The sequence below is a fragment of the Triturus cristatus genome, chromosome 8 (assembly GCF_964204655.1).
Source record: "Triturus cristatus chromosome 8, aTriCri1.1, whole genome shotgun sequence".
Taxonomy (NCBI): domain Eukaryota; kingdom Metazoa; phylum Chordata; class Amphibia; order Caudata; family Salamandridae; genus Triturus; species Triturus cristatus.
Window position 1 is genome coordinate 1,278,428,139 of NC_140591.1, and position 25,393 is coordinate 1,278,453,531.

Sequence of the window (25,393 nt, forward strand, 5' to 3'; positions counted from 1 at the left end):
CCTGCCAGAGGTGGCGGTCTGGACTCCATTGTGGGTCCAACCGCCAGCATTGAAATGCAGCGGTCAGACTGAAGGGCTGTCAGTGGTCGGAACGCCACTGACAGCCTGTTGGTGTGCGGTCTGACTGCTATCATAATCAGCCCCTAAGTTAACATTTCTGCCTAAACAGATACTTTATCTCAAATGTGATCAGTTTATAGTAGTCTAAAAAGATCCTTTTAATAATAATAATAGATTGGATGAAGAACCTAGTGCTTGCTGGGAAAAACGTCCAGTTTCAATATACGTTTACATGTATTGAAACCTATATTATCTTGAAACAAACACTAGGAATTTTACTTAATTGGATGAAGGGTGAGTAAATTCCTCTGAAATTTATCTTGTGACCTGCATTTCGCCTACACATTTGAAAAATAGTCACATAACCAACTGAGCTTTCCCACCATTTGAGACAGCACCTCCTCAAAACAGACTGAAGATGAAGAACATTCAAGTGTGCACTGCTGACCAGTAGCTATCAGTGGTATTACAGGTGCATTGGCACTGAGAAAGGAGTAAAGGACCCACTGCACCCTAATGATGATTGTCTTTAACTAGCCATAGAGGCACTAAGATGGCTAATTTTCCTTGTGTGCATTATGGCCAATGGCATCCGTGCTTTGCCACCGATCATGTAACTTTGTACTTGCCAACGGGGCTACCAGTCTCTCTCCCAGTAAAAATGAAAATTGCTGTTTTTACTGTTAGAACATGTTAAACACATGTTCTCCTTTACAAATATGCTGCTCACTGCCTTAGGACTGGATGGACCTGATATAGTGGTGACTTACACCTATTAAAAAGGGAGTTTGGGCTTTGTCATTGCTTAAGAAGACAGACTGGGAGCCATGTTTTACCTTATCCCTCTCAGGGTGATTAAACAAGTGATGCAGTCCCTGAGGGGACACTATAACTTACAGGCACTGGTTACCATTGGTACCAAATATTAAGGACTTACAAGTAAGTTAGACTATACCAACAGAGTATAAGTCAATCAGCCGTATACCTTTTTAAGTGTCAGAGCACATGCAGTGAGTCCTGGTTAGTAGGGCTCAAGACATTTCAGAGCCACTACACCAGTGCCTAGTAGTCAAAACAGGAGTAAAATGTGGGGGTGAACCCAGCAAAAGGCCTGTTTACTCACAGCATGTTACAATGCCTTTGCTAACAATCACAAGTTATATTTAATGTGATTTTATTACACTTCACAAATGTAAACCCTTACATCCTGTTTTTATTTAAATACCATTTAAAAAACAAAACAAATGCACATTAAAAACATGTGTGCAGATACTCAGAGTGTTGCATGTTATTCTTTACCATTAGTGAATAATGGTAAAGAATGGGGTGGACATCATAACCCACTGGAGGCTTCCTCACCTGTGAGTCATGGCCCCTCCCCACTCTAAACAATGGTAATAAATAGTATATTTCATTTTGTGCATATGGATGTTTACTATGTAGGCGAATCATAACATTTGAAATAAGTGTGCTAATAATCCAACACTTGACACATTTATTATTAGTGCAAAGGCAAATTAAATGTTACTGCAATAGAGGTATACATCTCAGCCAAATTAGCATCTAAGATGGTTCACAGTCTACGTACCATAACTCCTTATTTCTTCAAAGGTGAATCTTCGTGAAAAAAAGTAACACTACTTTATTAATTTATGAATCATGGCCTTTGTTTACTAAGTGAATCTATAGTTTATGGACTTCCAATCTTTTCCTAAAAGATAGCAACAATGACTTACAACTTAGATCTGCAACTGCCACCACCTCACAAATAACAAACATGCTTCTAAAGTGTGAACAAATCTGTGAAGAAGAATCTGTGCTAAGGTGCGGGTGAATCTTTATTACATCACCTTAAGTATTGCGAAATGGGTGGTCAGTATGGAATCTTTGGTTACCAAGAGAATCTATCACACATTTGGAGTTCCAAGATTGCAAATCATGTTCGTGATATTTTATAGGGAAAGGAAGGAATCAAATTTAAGAGCAATGCATTCTTACCTGCTTCTTGCTTTAAGCCCCAGCCGGTAATCCAACATTTGGTACCACCATGTACTTGTTGTGCTGCTGACGGGATGCATATTGGCTGAACCGGTCCCTTCACTGAACTAGTCCATGCTGTGCTGAGTTGTAGCAGTGCTATGTCATAATCAAAATTTCTATTATCATAGTATTCATGAGTTATGATTCTTTTAATAGTTGAAACAAATTTAGCATAGCCTTGAACACGCATTCCCAAATGAGCTGTCCATTGCCTAGGATCAGATAATCTAAGTAGAGAGAAAAAAAAAATAATCATTGCTCACAAAATTTAATTTTTTTAATAAATATCAAATCGCAAATGTCAATATTACATTTTTATTAACAGTAGTTTCTGCTTCCTAACTCATAGGTTAGAGAGCCTAGGGAATCATGGACAAACAGCCCAATTCACAAAGGTAAACTTAGACCAAAAGTTTAAGTTTACGGCTTTCGGTATTCACAAAGGTAAACTTAGACCAAAAGACTAATTTTACAACTTACGGTATTCACAAAGATAAGTTACGAGTGGTATCTTTACATCCGCACTCGGGGTGGAGGGGAGATTCCTCTCCACACCTGAAGTGAGATTCCGCCCCAACTGAAGAGAATCCATACCAAGTTCTTACATAAAGATACTACTCGTAAGTTACCTTTGAGAATACTGAAAGTCGTAAACTTGAAATTTTGTGACCTACCTCATAAATATTGATGAAGCGCGTTGAACTGCGGACCACTACATTTCTGTATATTGTGAACCGACCTATTAGTACATAGGTCGGTTCACAAAATAAGAATGCACTCCGTAAAAGTCGGTGTGCAAATTGTAACCCCCTCACCTAAGGCATTCTTTGTACATGAGGCCCCCATGCCCTTGGGAGGGAAACCACATGTATTTATGCTATGTAATTTTCGTGTCATTTGTTCATCAAACCCTATGCCATTTGTTTGACCTCTCAGTGCAGTCTGCCTTCCAGAGAGTTGACCCCAAATATCTGAGGTCTACACTGCATATTGATATCAACAGTATTTTAAGATGATGAGTTTGGGAATTTGTTCGTTAGTGTCTGGGTTGGTGGCATCGCTTAATCAATAAGTTACGGGTTTACGATATGTTATTGGACAAGTGTAGTCACAAGGCAATGCTGATTGCTTACTAATACCTTAGATGTTGTAAAATTCCTGATTCTGAGCTAATAATATGTGATTCTGGGTCTTTGTGTTTTGTTTGAGAATGGGGCTGTATCCCTTCCTAAACTTTCTAAGAGTCTCTAGTGCTGTGTACCTTCTTGTCCATGACTAATACATGCTGCATTGTATGTAGCCAGATCTTACGCTATCTATTTGGTTCCACATAATGCTAGTATTGAATGTTTTGCCACAACAGGAATAGGAAAATGGTTTTCTCTACCTTTAGTCTCAGTGGAATATTTATTTATTCTGACAGGAGTTTCAAAAGTATAGTTTTAAGCTTTTGCAGGAGTTCTCTTCCTCAAGTCACCTTTACACCCTCAATGCTTCACCCTGAACTTCTGCAGTTTTGATCTCTCCCATAACATGCGAGTGAGGGATCCCTTTTTCACATAACGTTTAACAAGCTTCAGGGCAAGTTTTGTTTATTGCGTCTGGGCATAGTAGAGTATAATTTCACCTGTAGAGGAAGGCAAAAAGTGTTTATTTGCTCTGTGTGTGAGTTGAAATGTTGCTCTCCCTCTGTAGTATAGTTTGCCACTGTGCCTCATCAAAATCTTTGCCCAGCCCCCATCTCTGGATACTGGAATTTAAATTTATTTTGACCCAAAACAATAATTATGAATTTAAAATAGTCATACTTCAAAAAGCTACTATTCATTCAAGAATTAGGAAAAACGGAAGGTGTTTCAGGAAAAAAGGAAATAACAATCAAAATTAAGAGCGGACGAGGAAAAGAGTGTATATGGAATCCACCCAATGGAAAAGTAAAAATAGCTAAAACAAACTCTGACAGAAAAGGAACAACTTTGCAAACGTTTTTAAAAAGCAAGAGAATGAAAGAAAAATGGATAATGGGGGTCACCCCCATAAGGAAGTAAACAAATGGGAACTGGGATCAGACAAAAAGTAAATATAATAGGTGAAGGAGAATTGCTACTACAGGGAGCATTTTTAAATGAAAAAAAAGAAGTAAAAGTGGGAAGTAAAGAAATGAAATCATGAGCTGCATTATTTCCAGAAAAATTGTCTAATTTGCTTTACAAATACTTTTCAAATGGGGTGAGATGCTCATGCTTGATAGATGTATGTGGCACCTAATATGCAGCTATAAAATAAGAGCCTACCATATTAGGCACATTAAAGTCTTGATTTGATTAATGTGAGCAATTTATTGCTACTTTGTGAAAAATATTTGGTGTTGTTTTCTATTCTTTCCATTTATGAAACTATATCATTCTCTAGCCTTAGAAAAAAGTCTTAATTTCCATATATTGAAGCAAATCTGTTGGAGCAAATGGCAGCTTTCACTACTGAGCTTGTACCATCTCTTATCTTTTTGTGTCCATAGCACTTTCCATTCCAGGCTTTCTTATAGTTTATGGTCTTGCACAAATTCTAGAGTTTTTAGGTCACACCTACTAGACATCGCATGTGCTGTCTTATGTGAAATGTACTGTTAGCTTACAGCGGGCCTAGAGCCCACCCTCTGCTTGCTGTTGGTTGGCTTTATTATCACTCTCATTTGCTTGCTTCGTATTTGTTAATGTATGTCGGCTTTCCTTCCTCTTCTTTTATTTGTCCCTCTCCTGGAGCAGGCACCCATAAATTGTTTTCTTCCCCTGCTCACTTTTCAAGTGTGACTCTTTTCTTTTTGTTTAAGCACTTCACAAAGGAACATGTGTTTTCCAGAAGATTCCTTTGTGTGCTATGCTTCCCACCCTACCATGCTTCGAAGTTCCTTTCTCTCGCCCATGTGCTATCCCCCCATTCCCCACTCACATTTCTCTCCGGCCCATATGCTTTTACCCGCCAGCTCCATGTTGCTCTTTTGCATATCTGCTCCCCCACTCTGTTCTTTGATTCAACAGTCATAGTTATTTCAAGTAATCATGTCATCATGCACTCCTTATGACCTCACATATTACCACACTCATGACATGTTCGTTCTGTAACATCAATAATAACATTACCGATGAAAACTAAACTTGCATCATTGATGAAAACACTTTGCATGGCAAGGGAGCTAGTTATAGTTCTTCAAACTAACTATCTGTGTTGGATTCCAGAGTTTATTTTGTTCAAACAGTTATGTTGAAACAGACATTTTCAAGCTATAACATCTCTTTAGCCTCTGTTTTTTTCATTGAATTTCTGAGATTCTTTTTAATGCAAAGTAAGATATTATTACCATACCTAACTAAAACATCACATTAACCTTTGGATTTTCAATGAAAGTTTAAGTGAAAAATGTGGTTGTTGGTTGAGGTGGTGAAACCCTACTCAAACAACAGCCTCAATCCTTTTCAGTGTGAACCACAAAAAGTCACTAAATAAACCTGTGCTTAACCCTCCGGTAACTTGCAATTAATGTTGATGCACACGCAATTATTAAACACAAAATGAAACAGGCTGCCGCACCAAATTGTTAGGACAAGAAAATGCTAACTTTCTAAACATGGCATTTTCATAGTTGTGATTTAAAATCTGACATTACCATTAAAGAGAGTTTTAAATTGCAATTCCTCAAGCACCAAAAAGGACATTCCTACTTGCTCCCACACAAACGTTATCACTTATTAAATGTAACAAGGTAACCCAATGTTATCCTGTGGGAGAGGTAGAGCTTGCAATAGTGAAACACAAATTTGAGTTTTCCACTACCAGAAAATGTAAAACTTAAAAGCACATGTCTGACCTTTTAAATACAATGCACAATGCCCTATGGGCTGTTTAAGGCCTACACTAGGGGTGACACATACCTATTAAAAAAAAAGGTTTAGGCCTGGTAAAAGGTGTATTTTGCAAGGTCAAAATGGCAGTTTAAAACTGAACACACAACCTGCAATGGCAGGCCTCAGACATGGGCTGGTTAAGTATGTGGAACAGTAAATGCTGCAGGCCCACTAGTAATATTTAATTGATAGTCCTTGGGTACATGTAGTACCATTTTACTAGGGACTTATAAGTAAATTAAATGTACCAATTAAGGGAATACGCCGGGATAGAGCAGTTTCTGATTTTTCCGTATATCTGGAGCCTTCTCGATACCATCACATCGCAATTTGTTCTGTCTGCAAATTACTCAGGCTATGGCCCGTTATTGTAATTACCCTCCATAAAGAGATTACCTATTATTTGGAATTTCCCTTAACCTTCAGGTTTATTTCATAATACATGGATTGCTGACGAAGGCTGCATGACCAGCACGCGCGTAGGAGGAGATGGAAATAATAAGCCATGATGAATAAGAGAAATTAATTCAAACAAACCTCATATTTGCCAGGAATGATAAAGTATATTTGCAAATTCAATTAAGTAAACAATACTGTCATTTGATGAATAACAGAAGATTTACTCTCTGTGTGGGAGCGAAACTGTAAATGTTTTATGAATATGAAGGTGCAATATTGAAACATTGTATAACATGAAAAACAAAGAAGGATGAATGAGGAAGTATGAATGTATGACCAGGGTCATTTTGTTCTACAGCAATAAACAATCATCTTTTAATTGAATTGTATATAGATTGAAATATGTATATTCATATAATTTTCTTCTTTTTTTTCATATAATAAATTCATCAATTTCTATTTGATAGTTGGGTTTGGTATTTCAATTTTAGATGCCCCCATTATGAACAAGACAGTTAAAGATATAGATACCTAAGCATTTTTTGTACAATTGCTTTACCGTCCCTGGCTTAGGAAATTCTTCAAGTATCGGGGGAACCCCTATATATGTGCAATTGCCTACCTTAGGGGTGCCCTACATGTAAGGAAAGGGAAGGTTTAGGCCTGGCAAGTGGGTGCACCTGTCAGGGCATTATGGCAGTTTACAACTGAGCACGCAGACACAGCAGAAGCAGGTCTGAGACACAATTTCAGGGCTACTTATGTGGGTGGCACAACCAGTGCTGCAAGCCCACTAGTAGTATTTGATTTACAGGCCCTGGCACACACTGTGCACTTTACTAGGGACTTACCAATAAATCAAATACAACAATCATGGATAACCAATCAGAATCACAATGTATACAGCGAGCTTATGCACTTTAGCACTGATCAGCAGTTGTAAAGTGCCCAGAATGCTATAGCCAACAAAAACAGGCTCAGAAAAATAGGCGGCAAAGGGCAAAAAAGTTTGGGGATAAATCTGCAGAAAGGTCCAGGTCTAACAAGATTAAATATCGGAATCAGGAAATCGGCACTAGCACCACTGTAGGAGCTGTGCTCCCGGCTAGGGGGACGTTATTCATAAGACAAATGGGTCTTTTCCTTGACTGACTTCATCCACTGAGGCTATTTATGGAACTGATGTGGTTACCTCTTCTATGTTTTAATAAATCCACTGTTCATTTTTGTAGGACTAGGCCCTTTTGGCTAAAGTTCCCTAAACTTTTTGCTTTCCCCCTAGACCTTTTTTCTGACATGGTGTTGCCTGCTTAGATGCTTTGGACACTTTGCCACTGCTAAACAGTGTCAAAGTGCAAGTGCTCCCTGTATAAAGTGTAATGGTAATTGGTTGTCCATGATTAGTATGTTTGCCTTACCCTAGTAAAAGTGTGTGCCAGGGCTGGTAATGCAAATGCTACTAGTGGGCCTGCAGAACTATTTGTGCCACCCACACAAGTAGCCTTAAAAAGGGAACTCAGGCCTGCCACTGCAGTGCCTGCGCGCAGTTTGTTACACTGCCATGTTGTTCTGACAAGTGCACCAACTTGCCAGACCTTACCTTTCCCTTTCTATGCACATCAGACACCCCTACGGTAGGTCCGAGGTACCCCCTGGGCAGGGTGCAGTGCTTGTGAAAGGTAGGACATGTACTAAGGTGTGTACCATCCCCTGACAGTGAAATAATCTCCATTCTGTTTTTCACTGTTGAAAGGCCATCTTGCCCATAGGATAGAATGGGAGGGCTGTGCAATATGTTTCCCAGCCTATCTTCCTAAAAGCTTAAGATGGAAAGGTGAAGTTTAGTATGCCTGAACTCACAATGTAATAACACATCTTTTTATGAAGGTGGTTTTTGCATTGTGTGTTTAGAAGCCACTCTTTTAGAAGTGGCTGGGTTTTTGTGCTCTAACATTTCTGAGTCTCTGCCTGGTTGTGGATTGACTGTCTGTATTTGAAAGCAATAGGATCTGTGGAATGTCTTGACCCAGGGGAGGAGGTGAGACAGCAACAGGCTGACCTGCATCTGGAGTGTAGGGGAAGGAGTAGCCCCTAGAGGTGAAGAGGCCTGGGTTGCAGCCATAAAACAATAGTCCCATCTCCCGCTGGGTGATTGAAAATCCAGACCCCCACTAATCACAGGAAGAAAGTGTCACTGGCAGGGAGGCACCCAGAACTGGTTTGAACAGGGGTCAGTGCCCCCTAAACCCAAAGACTTCAAAGCCATTGAGGGGTATAACTATGAGAGCTGAAGCCCCTGAATTTTGGAGAATGGCTTGATCAAGACTGAACAAGACTGGAGCTACTTCGTGGTCAAGAGGAACCTTTGCCAAGGAAGAAACAACTGAAGAGACTGAAGGAAAGGACTGACCCTTGTTGTGTGCTCTGGGGCTGGCCTGCAGTTTGCTGTTTTAACCAAGGAAAGGCTAAAGGGACTTTGCTGTGAGCTGTGTCCCCCTGCTTGAAAGGACTTTGCTGTGCTGTGTGCTGAAGAAACTTATCCCCAAGGGCCCGAGGTGAGCTGGCCCCCTGTTGCAGAAACTCGGGAACACAAAAGTGTCCAGAAGAGTCTCAGCGGCGCTGTGTGCATGTGCTTTTTGCAGCCTGAGACACTCGTAAGAAGTGCCCTGTGATCGTGGGCACCTGGAGCCCAAGCGAGGATCAGCGATGCTGTGTGCGTGTGCTTTTTGCAGCCTGAACCCGTTGTGAGGATTGTACAGCTATCATGTGCACGGGAATCCAAGTGAGTCTCATCGACGCTGTGTGCGAGTGCTTTGTGCAGCGTGAGACCTTCGTGAGAATTGCCTTGTTATCGTGCACACCTGACATCCAAGTGAGTCTCATTGATGCTGTGTGTGTGTGCTTTGTGCAGCGTGAGACCTTTGTGAGGATTGCTTTAATATTGTGCACCTGTAGTCCAAGTGAGTATCATTGACGCTGTGTGCATGTGCTTTGTGCAGTGTGGACCTTCATGAGGATTGCATTGTTTACATGCACCCGGAGTTAAAGTGAGTCTCAGCGACGCTGTGCGAGTGTTCTTGGTGCAGCCTGAGACCTTCGGAGAGGTGGAGAGACCGCCTAAGGCACCGTGATCAGTGCCGGATTGTATTACGCATTATCTTATTTCTGCATAACGAACTACCTGATTGTCGTATTACACATGGCATAATTTCTGCATAACTAACTACCTAATTGTCGTATGAACCATTGAATTGTTTCCTCATAACGAACTACCTGATTAGTGTATTACGCATTGCCTTATTTCTGCATAACGACGTACCTGGTGGTCGTATTATGCATTGCATTATTTTCACATTGCAAAGTGCCTGATTGTTGCGCTACGCATTGCATTATTTTTCCATTGCAAAGTGCCTGATTGTTGCGTTACGCATTGCATTATTGTTACATTGCAAAAGTGCCTGATTCTAGCATTACGAACTACATAACATGGTATTAGGATTACAGTGGAATGTTTAGAAGTGCTCAATAGTATCGTCAGAACCTATAAGGGCTGGCTGGCCTAACAACCAGCCAGAAGATATAGTACACATACTCATATGTTTGATTTATATTGTGTGGTCTTATAGTATATCTTGTTTTAGAAATTTATACTCGTATTTATAAAACTTGTGTGGAGTCTATTTGTGGTGTCATCATTGGATTGCTGTGAGCGTGGTTGCAAATACTTTACACATTTGCCTTGAAGATAAGCCTGGCTGCTCGTGCCAAGCTACCAAGGGGGTGAGCGGGGCTATCTCAGAAGGTGACCTTCCTTTCCCTGACGTCGAAACGCGGGTCCTAAATTTGGCCTAAGCTACCTACCTCTGCCAACCAGGGATCCCGGGTCTAGCAATTCTCAATTTGTGAGCCGGTCTCCTGCAGCCGGGTCAAAGTCAATTAGTGTAAATGCAAAATGCTTTGTGTCTGAGATATGCTCATTTGCATGAGCAGACTGCTCCAGCTTCCCCTTTTCCGGCCGTAGAGCCAGTGGTTAGTATGTGTTGTACTATTCAGCCAAATGCTCCTCCATTTAAAATTTTATCATGGAATGTTAATGGAATTTAAAAACTGCTACCTAACTTTATTGATTCCCATGATGTTTGCCTCTCTCAAGAGACCTGGGCTTTGTCGCCTGTCCATAGATGTGGGTTCACATCTATAAAGGTAAACACACCCGGTGTGGAAGGGGCAGACCCTCAGGTGGGTTAGAGATTTGGGTTAAAACTTCCTTACAATGTCAAATTAAGAAAATTCACATTGACTTACTAGATTTGATGGTGGTTGTGCTTATTCGGTACTATGGTGTGGTTTTTATCATTTTTCATGTTTATAATAGAGTGAGTCCTGATCCAGCAGAGCCAGTGGCTCTCAATAACCTTGAGGCGGCACTCACAGAGCAAATTGGGAGGGGATTCCTTTTGATGGCAGGAGACTTAACAACATTTGAACCCCAGATTGATAATCAACTGGAATTGCCGGCAAATTGTGATGGTCAGTGGGGTATTCCCCAGCTGGATTTGCCTCCCCTATGCTGGTCTTCATAAGCCGGCCAGGTATTGGCCCTCACACTTAACTTTGATTTAAAAGCCGCAAATGGCAGGACCCCATCTGATCGTTTAGCTAAAACGACTTTTAATAGACCTGGATAGGGGAGTCATATTGATTACTTTCTTGTAGATGTGAATCTATGGCCGCATATGATAGATATAGAAGTGGTCGATAGATTTGATAGCAACCACCATGCACTAACCCTAACCCTGACTGATAATTTTAGAATAAACTCAGCCCGAAGGGGCTTCGTGATTTGGGGTGCCTTTCTGCATCTAACAATTAAAAACAAATAGTGATGAAATGGTTGGAAAAAAATCCATTATCTCTTGAGGCAGTAGTTTCTAAAGTAAGAACTGAAGTAGAGCTTCTCACATTCCTTAATGATTCCACCAGATGTGAGTTGCTTGAGTTGAGACACATAGTACTTTTTAACCAGATCAGGGATCTGCTGGGCAAAACGCCAAAGGGGGGTGTGAGCTTCCCCAAGTCAAACCCATGGTGCAATCGCTCCTGTAGGTTAACTGAAAGCTATTTGTTGGTGGCAGTGAAAGCCAATATGCGCCATAACATGCCCAGCTGTAAGGCCAAATATAGACAGGTTTTGTCAAAGGCAAGGAAGGAGTGGGAGGATAAAAGGTGGCTAACTCTTCATAAGACCATGATTTCTAAGGATAGCCATACATTTTGGCACCTGGCCTCCACTTGTACTACTGGTATTCAAACTGTGTTGGATCTTTGTGTACAGCTTGATGATTGGGTAGATCATTTTGGAAAGTTATATTCTAGCAGTGGAGCAATAGCTGTGGATGATAAAGTGATTGAATGTGTCTCTGCTCAGGAATCTAATAACACTCTTGTCTTCACCTTATCAGAGACGCTAAACACCATTAATTCATGTATTCCTGCCCGTGCACCGGGTCCGGGCAGGATCCCCAACGATTTATTTAAAACCAACACGAAAGTGTGGGGACAGGACAGTATATAAATATTCTGTCGAATGCTACACTGTTGGGTCTTGCAATTTCATCTTTGTGGAAGTTTGCTGAGATCCTGCCCATCTTCAAGAAGGGGTATCGGGCAAGTACGGCGAACTATCGCCCCATCAGTTTTATGATTTGTTACAAAAATGTTTTTGCAAACAATTACTGTTTCACCTGCAGAATTGGATTGTTGAGGAGGGTATTCTATCTGACGTCCAGGTAGGCTTTTGCACAAGTATCAGTACCCTGGATCAGGTCCTTAGGTTTGTATGTCTATATTGGCGCGAGGTGTCACTCCGTGGGGGAAATCTGTATGTCGCTTTTGTAGACCTGCGCAGAGCATTTGGCCTTGTTCCCCGGGCAAGTATGTGGAGAGTACTGGAAAACCTGGGTATTCCGCCCTCCCTATTGAACATTTTAGTGAGACTCCATGTGGGAAATAAGGCTTAGGTTCAATGGGGCACAGATGGACAGCTTACTGATCCATTTAGGGGAGTCCGAGGAGTCAGACATGGCTGTGTTTTAGCCCCTACCCTCCTTTCTCTGTATACTAATGCGGTGATTGACCACCTTAGTAAGGAGGGGTGTGATGCACCAAGCCACGGGAGAAGGAGGGTTCCGGCCTAACTTTTTGTCGATGACGCCTTATAAATTTCGAAGACAACGCAGGACCTACAACTGCTCTTGAACTTTTTTTCTTCATTCTGTGCTGAGAGGGGCCTTGAGCTAAACGGTATCAAAACCAAATGCAAGTTTTTCTCTAGGGCAAGACATTTTCGTTGTAGTAGACATATTTTGGTGGAAAACATGCCCATCGACCGTGTGTACTCCTTCTATTATTTTGGCGTACAGTTGACACCTAACCTGAGCTGGACCCCGCAGATTGAAAAGGCCCAAGTGACGCTTACCCAACAGTATGTAAATCTGGTGAAGGTTCGCTGCAGAACCTCTTTCAGGTGGGTGGCTCCTGTCCTGGAGATTTATAATGTCAAAGTTATTGGGTCTGTATTATATGGTGCTGAACTATGGGGCTCATCAAACCATAATAGCCTTGCTATGGATGAGCATAGGTTTATGAGTTCTATCCTCTCACTCCCAATGAGTACTCCTCTTGTCCCCCTCTATCTAGACCTTGCCCATAGGAAAATATTGCACAAAATTGAATGCTGAATGTTATTGTTTTGGTATCCTTTATGTACTACAGTCGATCTTGAACCCTATCTTGAAAGTGTCAGAGATTTGCTGACTCATCCAGGTATAGTTAAAATCCCCTGGTTTCATGCTATTAAAACTCTCCTACAGAGGTTGAGTCTAGAAGTTTATTGGCTTTTTTCTTGAGCACTTGGGCCAGTTATCTAGAGAAAAGATGAAAAATCTTCATTGGAAAGCAGCAGCTATGGACATAGTGACTAATAGCACAGGTAGTCTCACTTTGGGGCACATTATCAAGGACGGCGTTACAAATTATCGCCGGTTTAGCGGCAGAAAACTGTCACTAAAGCAGCGATGATGGGCTTGATAATATGCCCTTGAGAATTCCAATAGAAGCCCATGTTCTGGTGTGAACCTGGGCTTCTATTGGAATTCTCCAGGGCATATTATCAAGCCCATTATCGCCGCTTTAGCGGCAGTTTTCTGCCGCTAAACCAGCGATAATTTTAACGCCGTCCTTCATAATATGCCCCTTCATCTTTTATTGATTTGAAACCATCTATGAGTTTTGAGCTATCAATTGATGAAATCGAACCTTCTCTTGCACACAAACTATAGCTGCAGTTTAGATATGGCACCCTTCTGGAAAAATCCTTTTTTCTTAAGTGGTCTGCAGGGAGTGAGGGTGGTGACGACCAATGTCCGGCATGTGGGGGTGGAAGAAACACTGAAACACTTATTGTTCTTTTGCCCCCAGTACAGTAGTTTGCAAGCAAAGTGGATTGTGCAAGAATCTTGGTACTAGGATATACCAGGTTGCTCTTAGAAATTTAAGTACCAGTACATCCAGGCCACATGTCGTCGGGGTGGCTAAATTTCTCATGGCAACTTTAATAAGGCACTCCGAGTGCCTATAAGATGTGTAAGTCACCTCCCGAGCAGCTATAACTGGGATGAAAACAGTGGAGTGTTTTTATGAAACTGTAAATGTGCTTAGCCTATGAACTGTTTTATTCTGTCTTAATAATTCTATTCATTTTATCAACAGCTGGACAGTTTAAAAAAAAATCTATTTAGTACTCTGTAAACTGTGTCTTTTTTCTACTTTGTGTGATTTGGACTGACTGTTGTCACTACAGTGGTCCACCCTGACCAAAGCAGCTTAATGCAACATAGAGCAACTCAACAAAATATAAGAGGAGTCTATAATACGCTTTACAGTAGGGGAACATTCTCACTGCTGTTTATTTGGGAAAGGGGGATGTGCAGGTGTGCCCTCCCATTTCCTTGCTCTTTCCATTAGCAGTTGAAACAATGGTATGCATGATAGAGACCCACCTGGTTCCAATGGGCTAATAGTCTGGTGGATAAAGTATCACTATATGCAGATAACCTCCACATTTACATAAGAAACCAAGAAAAACATGAGGGTCGGCAGTGATGAAAATCCTACAGACGTTTAGTCACTTTTCAGGTCTGGGAGTTTACTGGGATAAATCTAAATTATATCCATTAGGCTCGGTGGAGGACCTGGGTGGGTTGATGCAGGAACATGACTTACAGCTATGAGGGTGTCACTTAACAAATGTACATATTTTTTATTTAATGTGTAGTATTTATTAGTGTATGTGTAATAAATGCGTTTTTCTTTTTTCAAAAGAAAAGACACTGACTGGAAAATATTTTATTGAGTGTTGGTGTTGCGTGTCAGTGAATGGAAATTACTTGCCCACACCACCTTCCCTGACTAGGCCTTGAACTGACTGCTCCACTTTACTATCTTAAGAGAGTGAAGTGCAGCAATGGGGTACTTGGTTCCCAGTAAGGAGAGTAGTGTGGGTTTAATACTTGGAATAATATATTTCTTTACGTTAAAACAATCCCTAGAAATTCACTGAGAAACAAAAAGGTGAAGTGAGGTTTAAGTTAGTTGAAAATGTCAGTTAGAAAATACCATTTTAATCTAAAATTAACCAGGTGTAGTTAACTGCCCCAACTTTGGCCCCCACCATGCACTGCTTATGACCTCACATATTACATCACCCATGACATGTTCAATGACATCTTTGATGACATCACTCATGACATTTCAAATGATATCATTTAAAAGAGAGTTGCAGTCTGGGATTGTTTGCATTAGGGCTGTGAGAAATTGGGTTACTGGTTGAGGGGGGTGAAATACTACTGAAACAGCAACCACAATTCTGGTCAGGGTGAAACACAAGCAACCCCCCAAATTAACCTGTGCTCAACCCTCTGGTAGCTTGGCACAAAGCAGTTAGATACCTCTACCCCTGATATCCATCTAGCTACCCCTCCGGGCTATCTTTTAAAGGGCATTAATCGTGCAGGGGGCAAACTAGGAGGTGGTCTTGCCATTATCCTAAAATCCCACCTCAATCTGTCTATCACCAAAATGACGAATATCGGGATGATTGAAGCTATGTACTTCACTATCTCGGATGCCGCAGCAGTAGTATTGGCGGGTATTTTAGTCTATAACCCTCCTACTGCCTCGTCTCTTTCTCTAACGGCATTCATCCACCTGGTGGCTGATCTCTCCCTTAAGCACCAATATTTTTTGGTGCTTGGAGATTTCAACCTCCATGTGGACAACCCTCTCTGCTCGAAAGCTAACAACTTGCTGGAATCGATGCAGAGTCTGAATTTGTTTCAATTAGTCAAGGGCCCCACACATATAGCTGGGCATACTCTTGATCTTATCTTTGCTAATTCCTCGAACATCACAGTTTTTTCCTTCTCTCCCTCTCACCTGGTCTGACCACCATCTTGTCCCTTTCGACCTAGAGTTAAACTCGAGACCCACCCCCACTGTCCTTAGGAAAGAGCTGGGAAAAAAATGGCATAAAGTTACCTGTGCAACCTTAGACCCCTTATTCAACTATCAGCCGGACCCTCTGTCTAGTGACATTGATGCTAATGTGTCCAGACTCAACACCGCTCTGCTCCTTGCCATCGATTCCATCGCCCCTCTCAAACCCATCACCTCTGCTAGAACACGCCCCTCTGCCCCTTGGTTCTCTCTAACCCTCCGTGAGGAAAAAAGTCGCTGCAAACTTCTCGAACGCAAGTGGCGGCAGAACTATGATCACGAATCCAGAGCAATTTACAAATCCTCTCTGAAAAAATTTCTCAAACTAAAAAAAGCTACCATGAGAGACTACTTCTCACTACAAATCTCCAACGCTAAGAACTCTTCTAAAACCCTTTTTAATATTGTTAAAGAATTTGTAAATCCCCCGGCCAGGGCCGTGCAGAACCCCTCTAGCCAGGCTCTATGTGATGGACTGTCTGACTTTTTCCTCGAAAAAATTGCTAAAATTAGCACCTCGTTTCCCACTGAGGAATCTCCCCTGGTCCTCCCTGTGATGGCCCCGGAATCCACTTCTTTACAGTCCTATAACGAGCTGACTCTTGAGATCGCACTTAGGTTACTCACCCAGTGCAGATCTGGCTCTCCTTCCGACTCTATTCCTGCCAAGACCATGGGTGAACTGGCCCCCTTACTGGCTATCCCATTTCTTTCTATTTGGAATGCTTCCCTCCATCATGGCATTTTTCCAACTATGTGGAAGGAAGCTTTGTTGGTCCCTATTCTGAAAAAGCCGGATGCCGATCCTACTAAATTCTCCAACTATCGCCCCATTTCCCTCCTCCCCAAATCCGCAAAGATTCTGGAAAAGGCAGTGCAGTTGCAAATAACAGAATATTTGGAAACTAACTCTTTATTGCACGACTCCCAATCTGGCTTCAGAGCAGGCTTCAGCACTGAGACTGCCCTCTTGGAAGTGTCTGAGACTATCCGTGAGTGTGTGGATAGGGGCGAGGAGGCCTTGCTGGTCCTCCTCGACCTATCCGCCGCTTTTGATACGGTTTCACATAAAATCCTATTAAACCGTCTAAAGCAGGTCGGAATTGGTGGCTCCGCCCTCGCCTGGATTGAGTCCTTCCTTACTGGCAGAACTCAGAAGGTGGTGCTCAGGCCTTTCAAATTAGAGGGTAAACCCCTGTTGTGTGGTGTCCCGCAGGGCTCTGCCCTGAGCCCTCTGTTTTTCAACGTTTATCTTGCACCCCTGGCCGAGGTGGTGGAGTCTTGTGGAGTCAGAGTGGTCTCTTACGCTGATGATACTCAGCTAATATTCTCTTTTAGAGACCACTCGGACTCCACCTTTGCCAACTTCCGCCAATGCCTGGACAACATCTGTGCCTGGATGACCACCAACCACCTTAGACTTAATGCTGATAAGACAGAAGTCCTGTTCTTTAATCAGAAAACTCCAATATCCCCTAGCCTATGGTGGCCTACAGTACTTAACCCTGCGCCCACCCCTGTCCAATCAGCACGTAACTTGGGCTTTCAATTTGATGATTCACTCTCCTGTAAAGCGCAAATTAACAAGGTCACCTCTGCCTGCTTTGCGAAGCTGCGCATGATCAAGAAGATTTTTCCCTATCTTCCTTTAGATGCCCGCAGAACAATCACTCAGGCCCTTATTACATCTCATCTGGATTACGCCAACAGCTTATACGCCGGTGCCCCACAATATCTGATCATTCGTCTTCAGATCGTGCAGAATGCGGCAGCCAGACTGATTGGAAATATTCCCTACCGTCAGTCGGTTGCCTCCTATTGCAAAGAGCTTCACTGGCTCCCCATTGCAAGCCGCATTCAATTCAAGATCCTCACCCTCGCCTATCACGCTATTAACGGCCTTGGGCCTGGATACATCAAAAGGCGAGTGGCAATATCTCAACCTGTCAGATCACTGAGATCTAACAACTTATGCCTCTTGACTACACCTCACTTTCGACGCTCCAGAATGGGCGGTAGAGGGTTCAGCGTAATTACTGCTAAACTATGGAACTGTCTCCCACTTGACCTCAGGTTTTGCCCGTCTGAATCTATCTTCCGTAGCAAATTAAAAACATGGCTGTTCTCCTTACCATGACTTCTGTTTGTGCTTTCGATCTGACTCTCCCCTCATGTTTTTGAGTTTCTGTCTTAGTGCCGGGACACCCCTTCGGGGGTAGCTGCGCGCTGTATAAGCTACTTAAATAAATAAATAAATAAATAAACTTAGAAGCAATGAGTAAATTATTTATGCAGCACTTCAAACAGTAATAAAGTGAAACACAACACAGGAAACATCCAACACAGATCTAGAAAAATAAAGTAAATTTTAGTAGATTATTTGATGCCAAAATGACAAATATTCAATCAGCAGAACCAGAGATATTTTAAAGATGTAAGTAGAAATAGTGCTAAAAAGCACAAAGTGACAACTGTGGTTATCTGGTCATGCCGGATAGGGACAAAGTCACAAGTACAGGCCAATGGCGATGGAGCATGAGCTGGCTACAGGGAGTAAGTTTGACCTTATGAATAAAGTACTTAAATCCTGGTTTTGGAGAGTTGCGAGATCCTGCATCGGGTATGCATTGCACAGCGGTAGTTCCGATGAGCAAAGAACAACTGTCAACTACACCTAGTTGTGTGACCCAGGATACAAGCTGCAGGCACCAAATGGTTGGGACAAGAAAATGACAAGTTTCTATAAGTAGTTAATGAGTACAAGGGAACCTAAAAATCGATAGGGACCAAGGGTAGTAAGTATTTACAGGAACCGAGGTCTCTAAAGTCAATGAATAGATAATACTGCTCTGGATTCGAGAATAATGTCCAGGAGTAATCAAAAATGCATATGTAGTACACTTTTAATCAAACATATATGTGTGTGGAAGAATAACCCCACTTGGATAATCCTCAACGGGTGTTAAAAACATGAACACAAACAGGCATTAGACATTAAATGACCATCAGCCATATATACAATGAGGGTCACTTATTTACAACAAGGAGAAAACTACTGCACGGCAAAATATCCAACTGGCAGTTCCATTACATTTAATTGAATTTAAGATTCATTCTTCTCATGGCTTCCAGCACCTGTGAAAAGAAAACAACTAAGTCCCATTCTGCCTTTTGAATTTATAAAAATTTGATCAAGAAATATCTAAAGCTCCAGAGCTTCAGTGGTACAAACCTGCTGCAAGTATCCAGTCTTAGCCACAGATGCGGTTACAAATGTATTAGTGGGCCACTCAAAAAGGTTTTTTTTTATGAAAAAGTGATCAAGTCCCCTTCTGCATTGCAACGTAGCAAAGCTTTCAAACTTTTTGACTGCTAGACTTTCACCTGGGCCAACCCACTTGGTGTATCCAACCATGGATCTAGAGTGGTCCTCCTCAAATTGCATCTAGGTCCCGTTCTACTGCTTCTCCGGGCTATCATTGGCACTTTGTTCTTCTTATTCTCTTTATGATAAAATTGGTTGTGCAGTTTTATTGTGTTTTGGGTGACTTTTTCTAATGTGTATGCACTGCTTAAATGCTTTACAGATTGCCCTTGGTTTGAGTCTGACTACTTTGTGCTTTATTTCATTTTATTTGGGTGACATCTAGTAGATGGTGGCCTTATTATTTAAGGTGGACACTTTTCCAATCCAAATATTTATTCACTTTGCTACAAGTAAGAAGTGATTACCTACGGCTGGACTGAAAGCGTACAATGAGAAAAACAGTGGATAGAACAATAGTACACCATACCATTTAAGTGAACATTCCCTAGAACTTTGCAACAGCACCTTGATTTTAGACTTTCAGAGTAAAATATGTTCATTTAGACTACTATATTACCCTGCTAGAGTGGAGATCATGTTTATATACAGAAATTACATGCACACACTAATTGGTGCTTAAGGTTCAAGTTTAGTGATTTATAATATACTGTACCTGTCCCCCTGAAAGCAATGAGCAGCAGAGATTAGCCAATCCTTGGATAAAACAGAAGCACCGCAATAGGCTCCTCCAGAAAAGTGTAGACTGACTTGCCACGGCCATTCCCCATCCACTGAGTCCAAACCTCCAATTATGCGGTTAAGAATGTTAGACTTTTGACCACAGTCTACAACACAACAAGCCACATTAATTAGTATGTGTCCAATGAGCATAAGGTAAATAGAAATACTTTGCTAAGGAATAAACATACTATTATTTCTATTAAAGCCTTCTCACAAAGTTTGCTATCACCATGTATACTGTTGACAAAGACGACTTCATCAGTTTATAGCCAGAGATCATGTTATTTCACATGCTTCAGATTACCTGTCTTAATATATGAGTAACACAATAACTAATATTGAGTTCTTCAAGCGCCCAGGCGCCTTGCATATAAAATGTGTAGGCATAACTGTTCATGCTTTGGTACGATTGTTAATAACATTGTGGGGAATACATTTATTTTAGTTCAGAATTCTTATTAGATATTTTAAAAGAAAAGGAATTCAAAATAAACAAATACAAAAAATGCATTAATACAGTGATACCCTGCCTTGTAGTGTCTGTGATGTCTCTGTGGTCTCTTTGTCTCTTTGATGTGGTGGTGTGATATTCTATTCTTGTTCATGGTCTAATTATTCCAGGTGCTGGTGATTAAATCTTCCTGGACTACTATCAACAACTTAGTTCCTGGTGAGATGGTGTATATGTGTCAATCTGGGGTTTGCCTGATGATGCACATGATGTGTCTGCATATACTACCTGTCGGAGCTCATCCTCAAATATGTGTGCAATAATAGTTTTACAATTTGGTTGCAAATTAAAACTGGGCTCTCAGGCGTCAAAGAAGAATTAAAATACAATTGCCATGAATAGAAGAAAAAAACAAATGATATCCCACCAGTGCTATTCAACACCAGACAGTCGAAATATAATAATAAGAAAAAACAAACATTGACAAAACCCATAGGTCTTGGTTTTTGTCTGGAGTAATGTTTGGCAATAGTTGGGAAACTCTGTGTTGCACCCCAGCAGTCCTAGAAAGAAAACTCCTTATTGGGAAACATCTTGGGTGACAATAATATGGACTAAAAGAAAGTCCCACAGGTAGATCTCCCAGTGGTGGGCATGAGAACGCGAATCAATAAAATTATGTCATTTAATTGCCTCAATAATATTCTAGTTTGCTACTCTTCATTCATTATTAAACTACTCCATTAGACCAAGTTGTTTGGAAGTTGAGTAAGATTTATTCAGATATTTTCCTATTGTACCCAACAGTGCAGAAATAGGGGAATTATACAACCCACCATCATGAATAGATGTGTTACACTTGAGATCTTCCAGCTATGGCAAGTTCTTGTTGCTCAATATAGGATACTTCTCAACTACAGCATCAGAGTACCACCTAATTCCACTGAGAAGGGAAGATGTTCATGTTACCAGTCAGGAGATGTATAGATGTACGTGACTTAACAAGGAGCTTCACCAAAACCATTAGGTGTAAAGGGTCATAGTCACTATTGGCTCTCTTAATGACTTTAAAACCAGCAAATGGCTCCTCAGGCAAAAGAACATAATGAAGCCAGAGTTTGACCCTCCAACTTTGAACACTGTAATTAACGTATATCCAACAGAAAGCAAGCCTTTGCGGCCTTCATACAATTTCTAATTGCCACAGTAAACAACTGTTGGGTAACTTTTGACGAATATATAGAACTTAGCAATATTGGCTCAGGAATGTTTAAAGCAAAATTGTCATCCACAGTCTAACTCTGAAGAGGACCAGTGCATTACAAGGGAAAATTGAAAACACCCACTACAATACAACAAAACTGTTATCTGTTCTACATGGACTGTTATCAAATTTTTGTTTTACATTTTTTTATAAGACCTTTATTTATACGTTCCAATGGTTAAACCTCATAAAACGTATTCTTCCAACAATTAACTTGTACACACGGGTAATAAGTTGTCATTTTTTGTCTTTCATTGTTATCTTTCTGGCAAATTTCTTTCCTCGCTTTCATCTGACTATTTAACAATGACCATGCCACCTTGAGGTTGTGTCCTTCTATCTAATTTCCAGTATTTATCTCAGCTCTTTTATGGAGTGGGGGGTTCTTGAATCTTAATAGATGGGTATAATCATCATACAAATTCCACCACTGGTCGCATGGGCCTTTGTTAGTGACATGAAGAGGAACTTAGGAGTTAGCATTCAAATAGATTTGCATAAACAGTGAAACCATTAGGCTCCACAGGAAATAACAAGGATAATTTAAATAAATGTAAAAAACATTATTAACAAACTTGTGATTAAAGCAATGACATTAATCCATTAAGAATTCTTATTCAAACGCCATCAGTTACCAATTTAAATGGTCCAAGAGTCCATATTTTAGAATAAGGAAAAATAAAACATTAGTAAGAATTACAAGAATACAAAATAGCCAGAAAGTGTTTTGCATAATGGAAACCCCTAATCTAAATCAGCTGATATGGTTTGGGTAAAAGGGCATTTAGTTTAGGTAAATAAAGTGTAAATTGTAAAGGCTATTTATAAAGCGCACTGTGACCAAAAAAGATATCCTGGCGCTATAACCACTATGTAAGAAAATAGCTGATGAAGAAACTGAAGAGCGGGTCGCTAGTGAGGGAATAGCCAGGTTTTCAGTAATTTCCTGAATTTTAGTAGGTCAGAATGAGATCGTAGGGGAGCTGGTAATTTATTCCATATCCGAGCTACATTGACGGTAAAGGTACATCTGACTTTTTGAAATCTGAGTTCTTGGACATAGTTGCCTGTGGTTGATCGGAGGTTTCTGCCAGGAGTATATTTTTTTAGTTTGCTTTGTAGGGGTTTTGGTCCTTTATTGTGTAGTGCCTTATGGACAATACAGAAAGATTTAAAGATAATTCTCTGCTTGATAGGCAGCCAGTGGACTTCCTTCAAGGCCTCTGTGGCAGATGAACATCGATATCTGCTCAGTGATAACTTAGCTGTGATTATCTGGATGTGCTCTAGCTTTTTTAACAAGTAGTTAGGGGCTCCTAGCAACAGGTTGTTGCAATGGTCCAGCCTACTTAGTATTACACCTCTGGAAATCAGTGATCTAGCTGGTAGATCAAGCAGAGAATATAGCTTCCTAAGGGCCCGGATCAGTGCAAAACAGGTCCTGGTAAGTCAGTTCACTTGATTTTCTATAGACAGGACTTGGTCGATGATCACACCTAATTTGCGTACCGCTGTTGGGGTGCCAAGTGGCATTTCCGAGGTAACGCCTAGAAGTTAGGAGATAGGGATACCGGAATTTTATTGGAAGAGCAACAGAGGAGTTCAGTTTTATTTCTATTCATCTTGAGTGAATTTGCATTCATCCAGTCAAAGATGTCAAGAATGCATGCTTGGAAGTTACCTGTGGTATCCTCTTGGTTATTGTTCAGCGACAGAATTAACTGAGTGTCGTCTGCATAGTTAATTAACTTAATATTGTGGGTTTTTATAAGTGAGATGAGAGGTTTGATATAAATATTGAATAAAATTGGGCTGAGGGAAGAGCCCTGGGGGACACCATTTGTTGTCTTTCTTAATTTGGATAGAAAAGGGGTAGAGATACGGCCTGACAGCGACCAGACAGATAGGATTTTAGCCAATTTAACATCGGGCCCCCCACACCCACAGCCATAAGTCTGGACAGAAGAGTGTGGTGGTCCACCGTGTCAAATGTAGCCGATAAATCTAGGAGGACAAGTACAACAGATTGCCCATTGTCAGTAGTCCTCCGCATTTCATCAGTAGCACAGATAAGGGCAGTTTCGGTTCCATGGCCAGAGTGGAATCCAAATTGCTCTTCCTCAAGCCATGCATAGTTTTCTAGATAGTGCGACAGTAATGAACTTATGTGGTGCTCTAAATATTTTATTGGAAAAGGGAGGAGGGAAATAGGTCTAAAATTGGCTAGATCGGCGTGGTCAGACAGAGCTTTTTTTAGCGATGGCTTAGCTATAGCTTTTTTCCAGCAGTCAGGCACCTTCTCAGTTTCAAGAGAATGGTTGCAGAGTTGTAGGAGAGGGCCAGCAAGCTCTTCTTCATATATTAGCCATTGCTTTGGTGGCATAGGGTCCAACGGCGACCCTCATTTCATGGCCCTGTACAAGGTTTTAAAAACTTTGCCAGAGATAGGATCCAACCTAGTCAGTGTAACAGGAGAGAGGTCTGAAGGGGAGAGGTCTAAAGGGGGAGGCAGTCCAGATTATGCGGAGCTATGAGAATGTGCGATGGTGTGTTTAACTGCAATAGATTTGGCAATCCCATCCAAAATAGTTTTAATCTTACTGTCAAAATATTACGACAGATTGTCACAAAATATCTGTGATGGTATAATCTCTTGCTTAAAGCAAGATGGATTGTTAAATTCTCAGAGAATTTCAAATGTTTTTCTTACTTTGTGAGTGGCTGCAGTTAATAGTAGTTGGCTCTCACTTTCCTTAACTTGTTTTTGTATTCACTTAGTGCATTTTTTAAATTTAACTTGTCTACCTCAAGATAATGGCGCCTCCATTTCCTCTCCAGTTGCCTACATTTTAGTTTGACATTTCTCAACGTAAGGTCGTACCAAGGGGCTGATACCTTTTTCCGATTTTTTAAGGTAGTCAGGGGTATAGTTTCATCTAAGGTTTTTAAAATTTCCATGTCAAATCTATAATAATTCACTTCAGCAGAATCTGCTGGAGAGAAATATGTATTATTGATGAAACGTTTGGATTCAACTTTAGGGAGCTTATGCCAATCTCTGCCTTCTACTGAATGTACTGCTGACTTTTCAAGGGAACAGCTCTTATCCACCTGCAGGTAGAAGGTAATCAATGAGTGATCAGTCCATCAGAGAGGGGTAATTTCCCCTACTGAGATAAGGTTTTCTGGGGAGAAATTAGGTCCTAGGTATGGCCAGCTATATGTGTGGGGCTATGGACCTGCTGCTTAAGGTCAATTATTCGCACGTGCTGAGCAGCTCCTTATATGCTGCAGATAGGCCACCTTCTGCCCAGAAATTAAAATCTCCCAACAGAAAAAAATTGTTGTGCAGGATCCACAGGTTGGAGATATTATCTAAGAGAGAGGGAAGAGAAGAAATTACAGTAGTGGGAAACATTTCTGACCGACCGATTACGATACAAGGTAATCATTTGGTCAGTCCGACTCGGTTCCGACCGGCATTCGGAGAGTCCGAGTCGGTCGAAGGAATCATAGAGCTCTACGATCTGCGTTTCCTACTGACCGATTGCGATGTCGGATTCCAACAGCCGTTCCGACTCGGTCTGTCCGACATGGATCCGCTGTCGGAAACTGACTTTTAGGGCCCTTAGCAGGCCCCCCATCACCCGAAGACTAATGTCTGGGAACTGTGG

The 25,393-nt window shown here is 41.2% G+C and overlaps 1 protein-coding gene across 1 annotated transcript in view; it reads right to left on the reverse strand.

Annotated features, from left to right (window-relative positions):
- Positions 1 to 25,393, reverse strand: part of TMPRSS7 (transmembrane serine protease 7) — a 559,080-nt gene that overhangs the window by 142,354 nt on the left and 391,333 nt on the right. Inside the window, exons 15-16 of the mRNA XM_085623815.1 lie at positions 19,937 to 20,108; positions 2,059 to 2,327 (exon numbers count right to left, since the gene is read on the reverse strand). Of these exons, the coding sequence (XP_085479941.1) occupies positions 2,059 to 2,327; positions 19,937 to 20,108 (441 nt within the window). The remainder of the gene's footprint in view (positions 1 to 2,058; positions 2,328 to 19,936; positions 20,109 to 25,393) is intronic.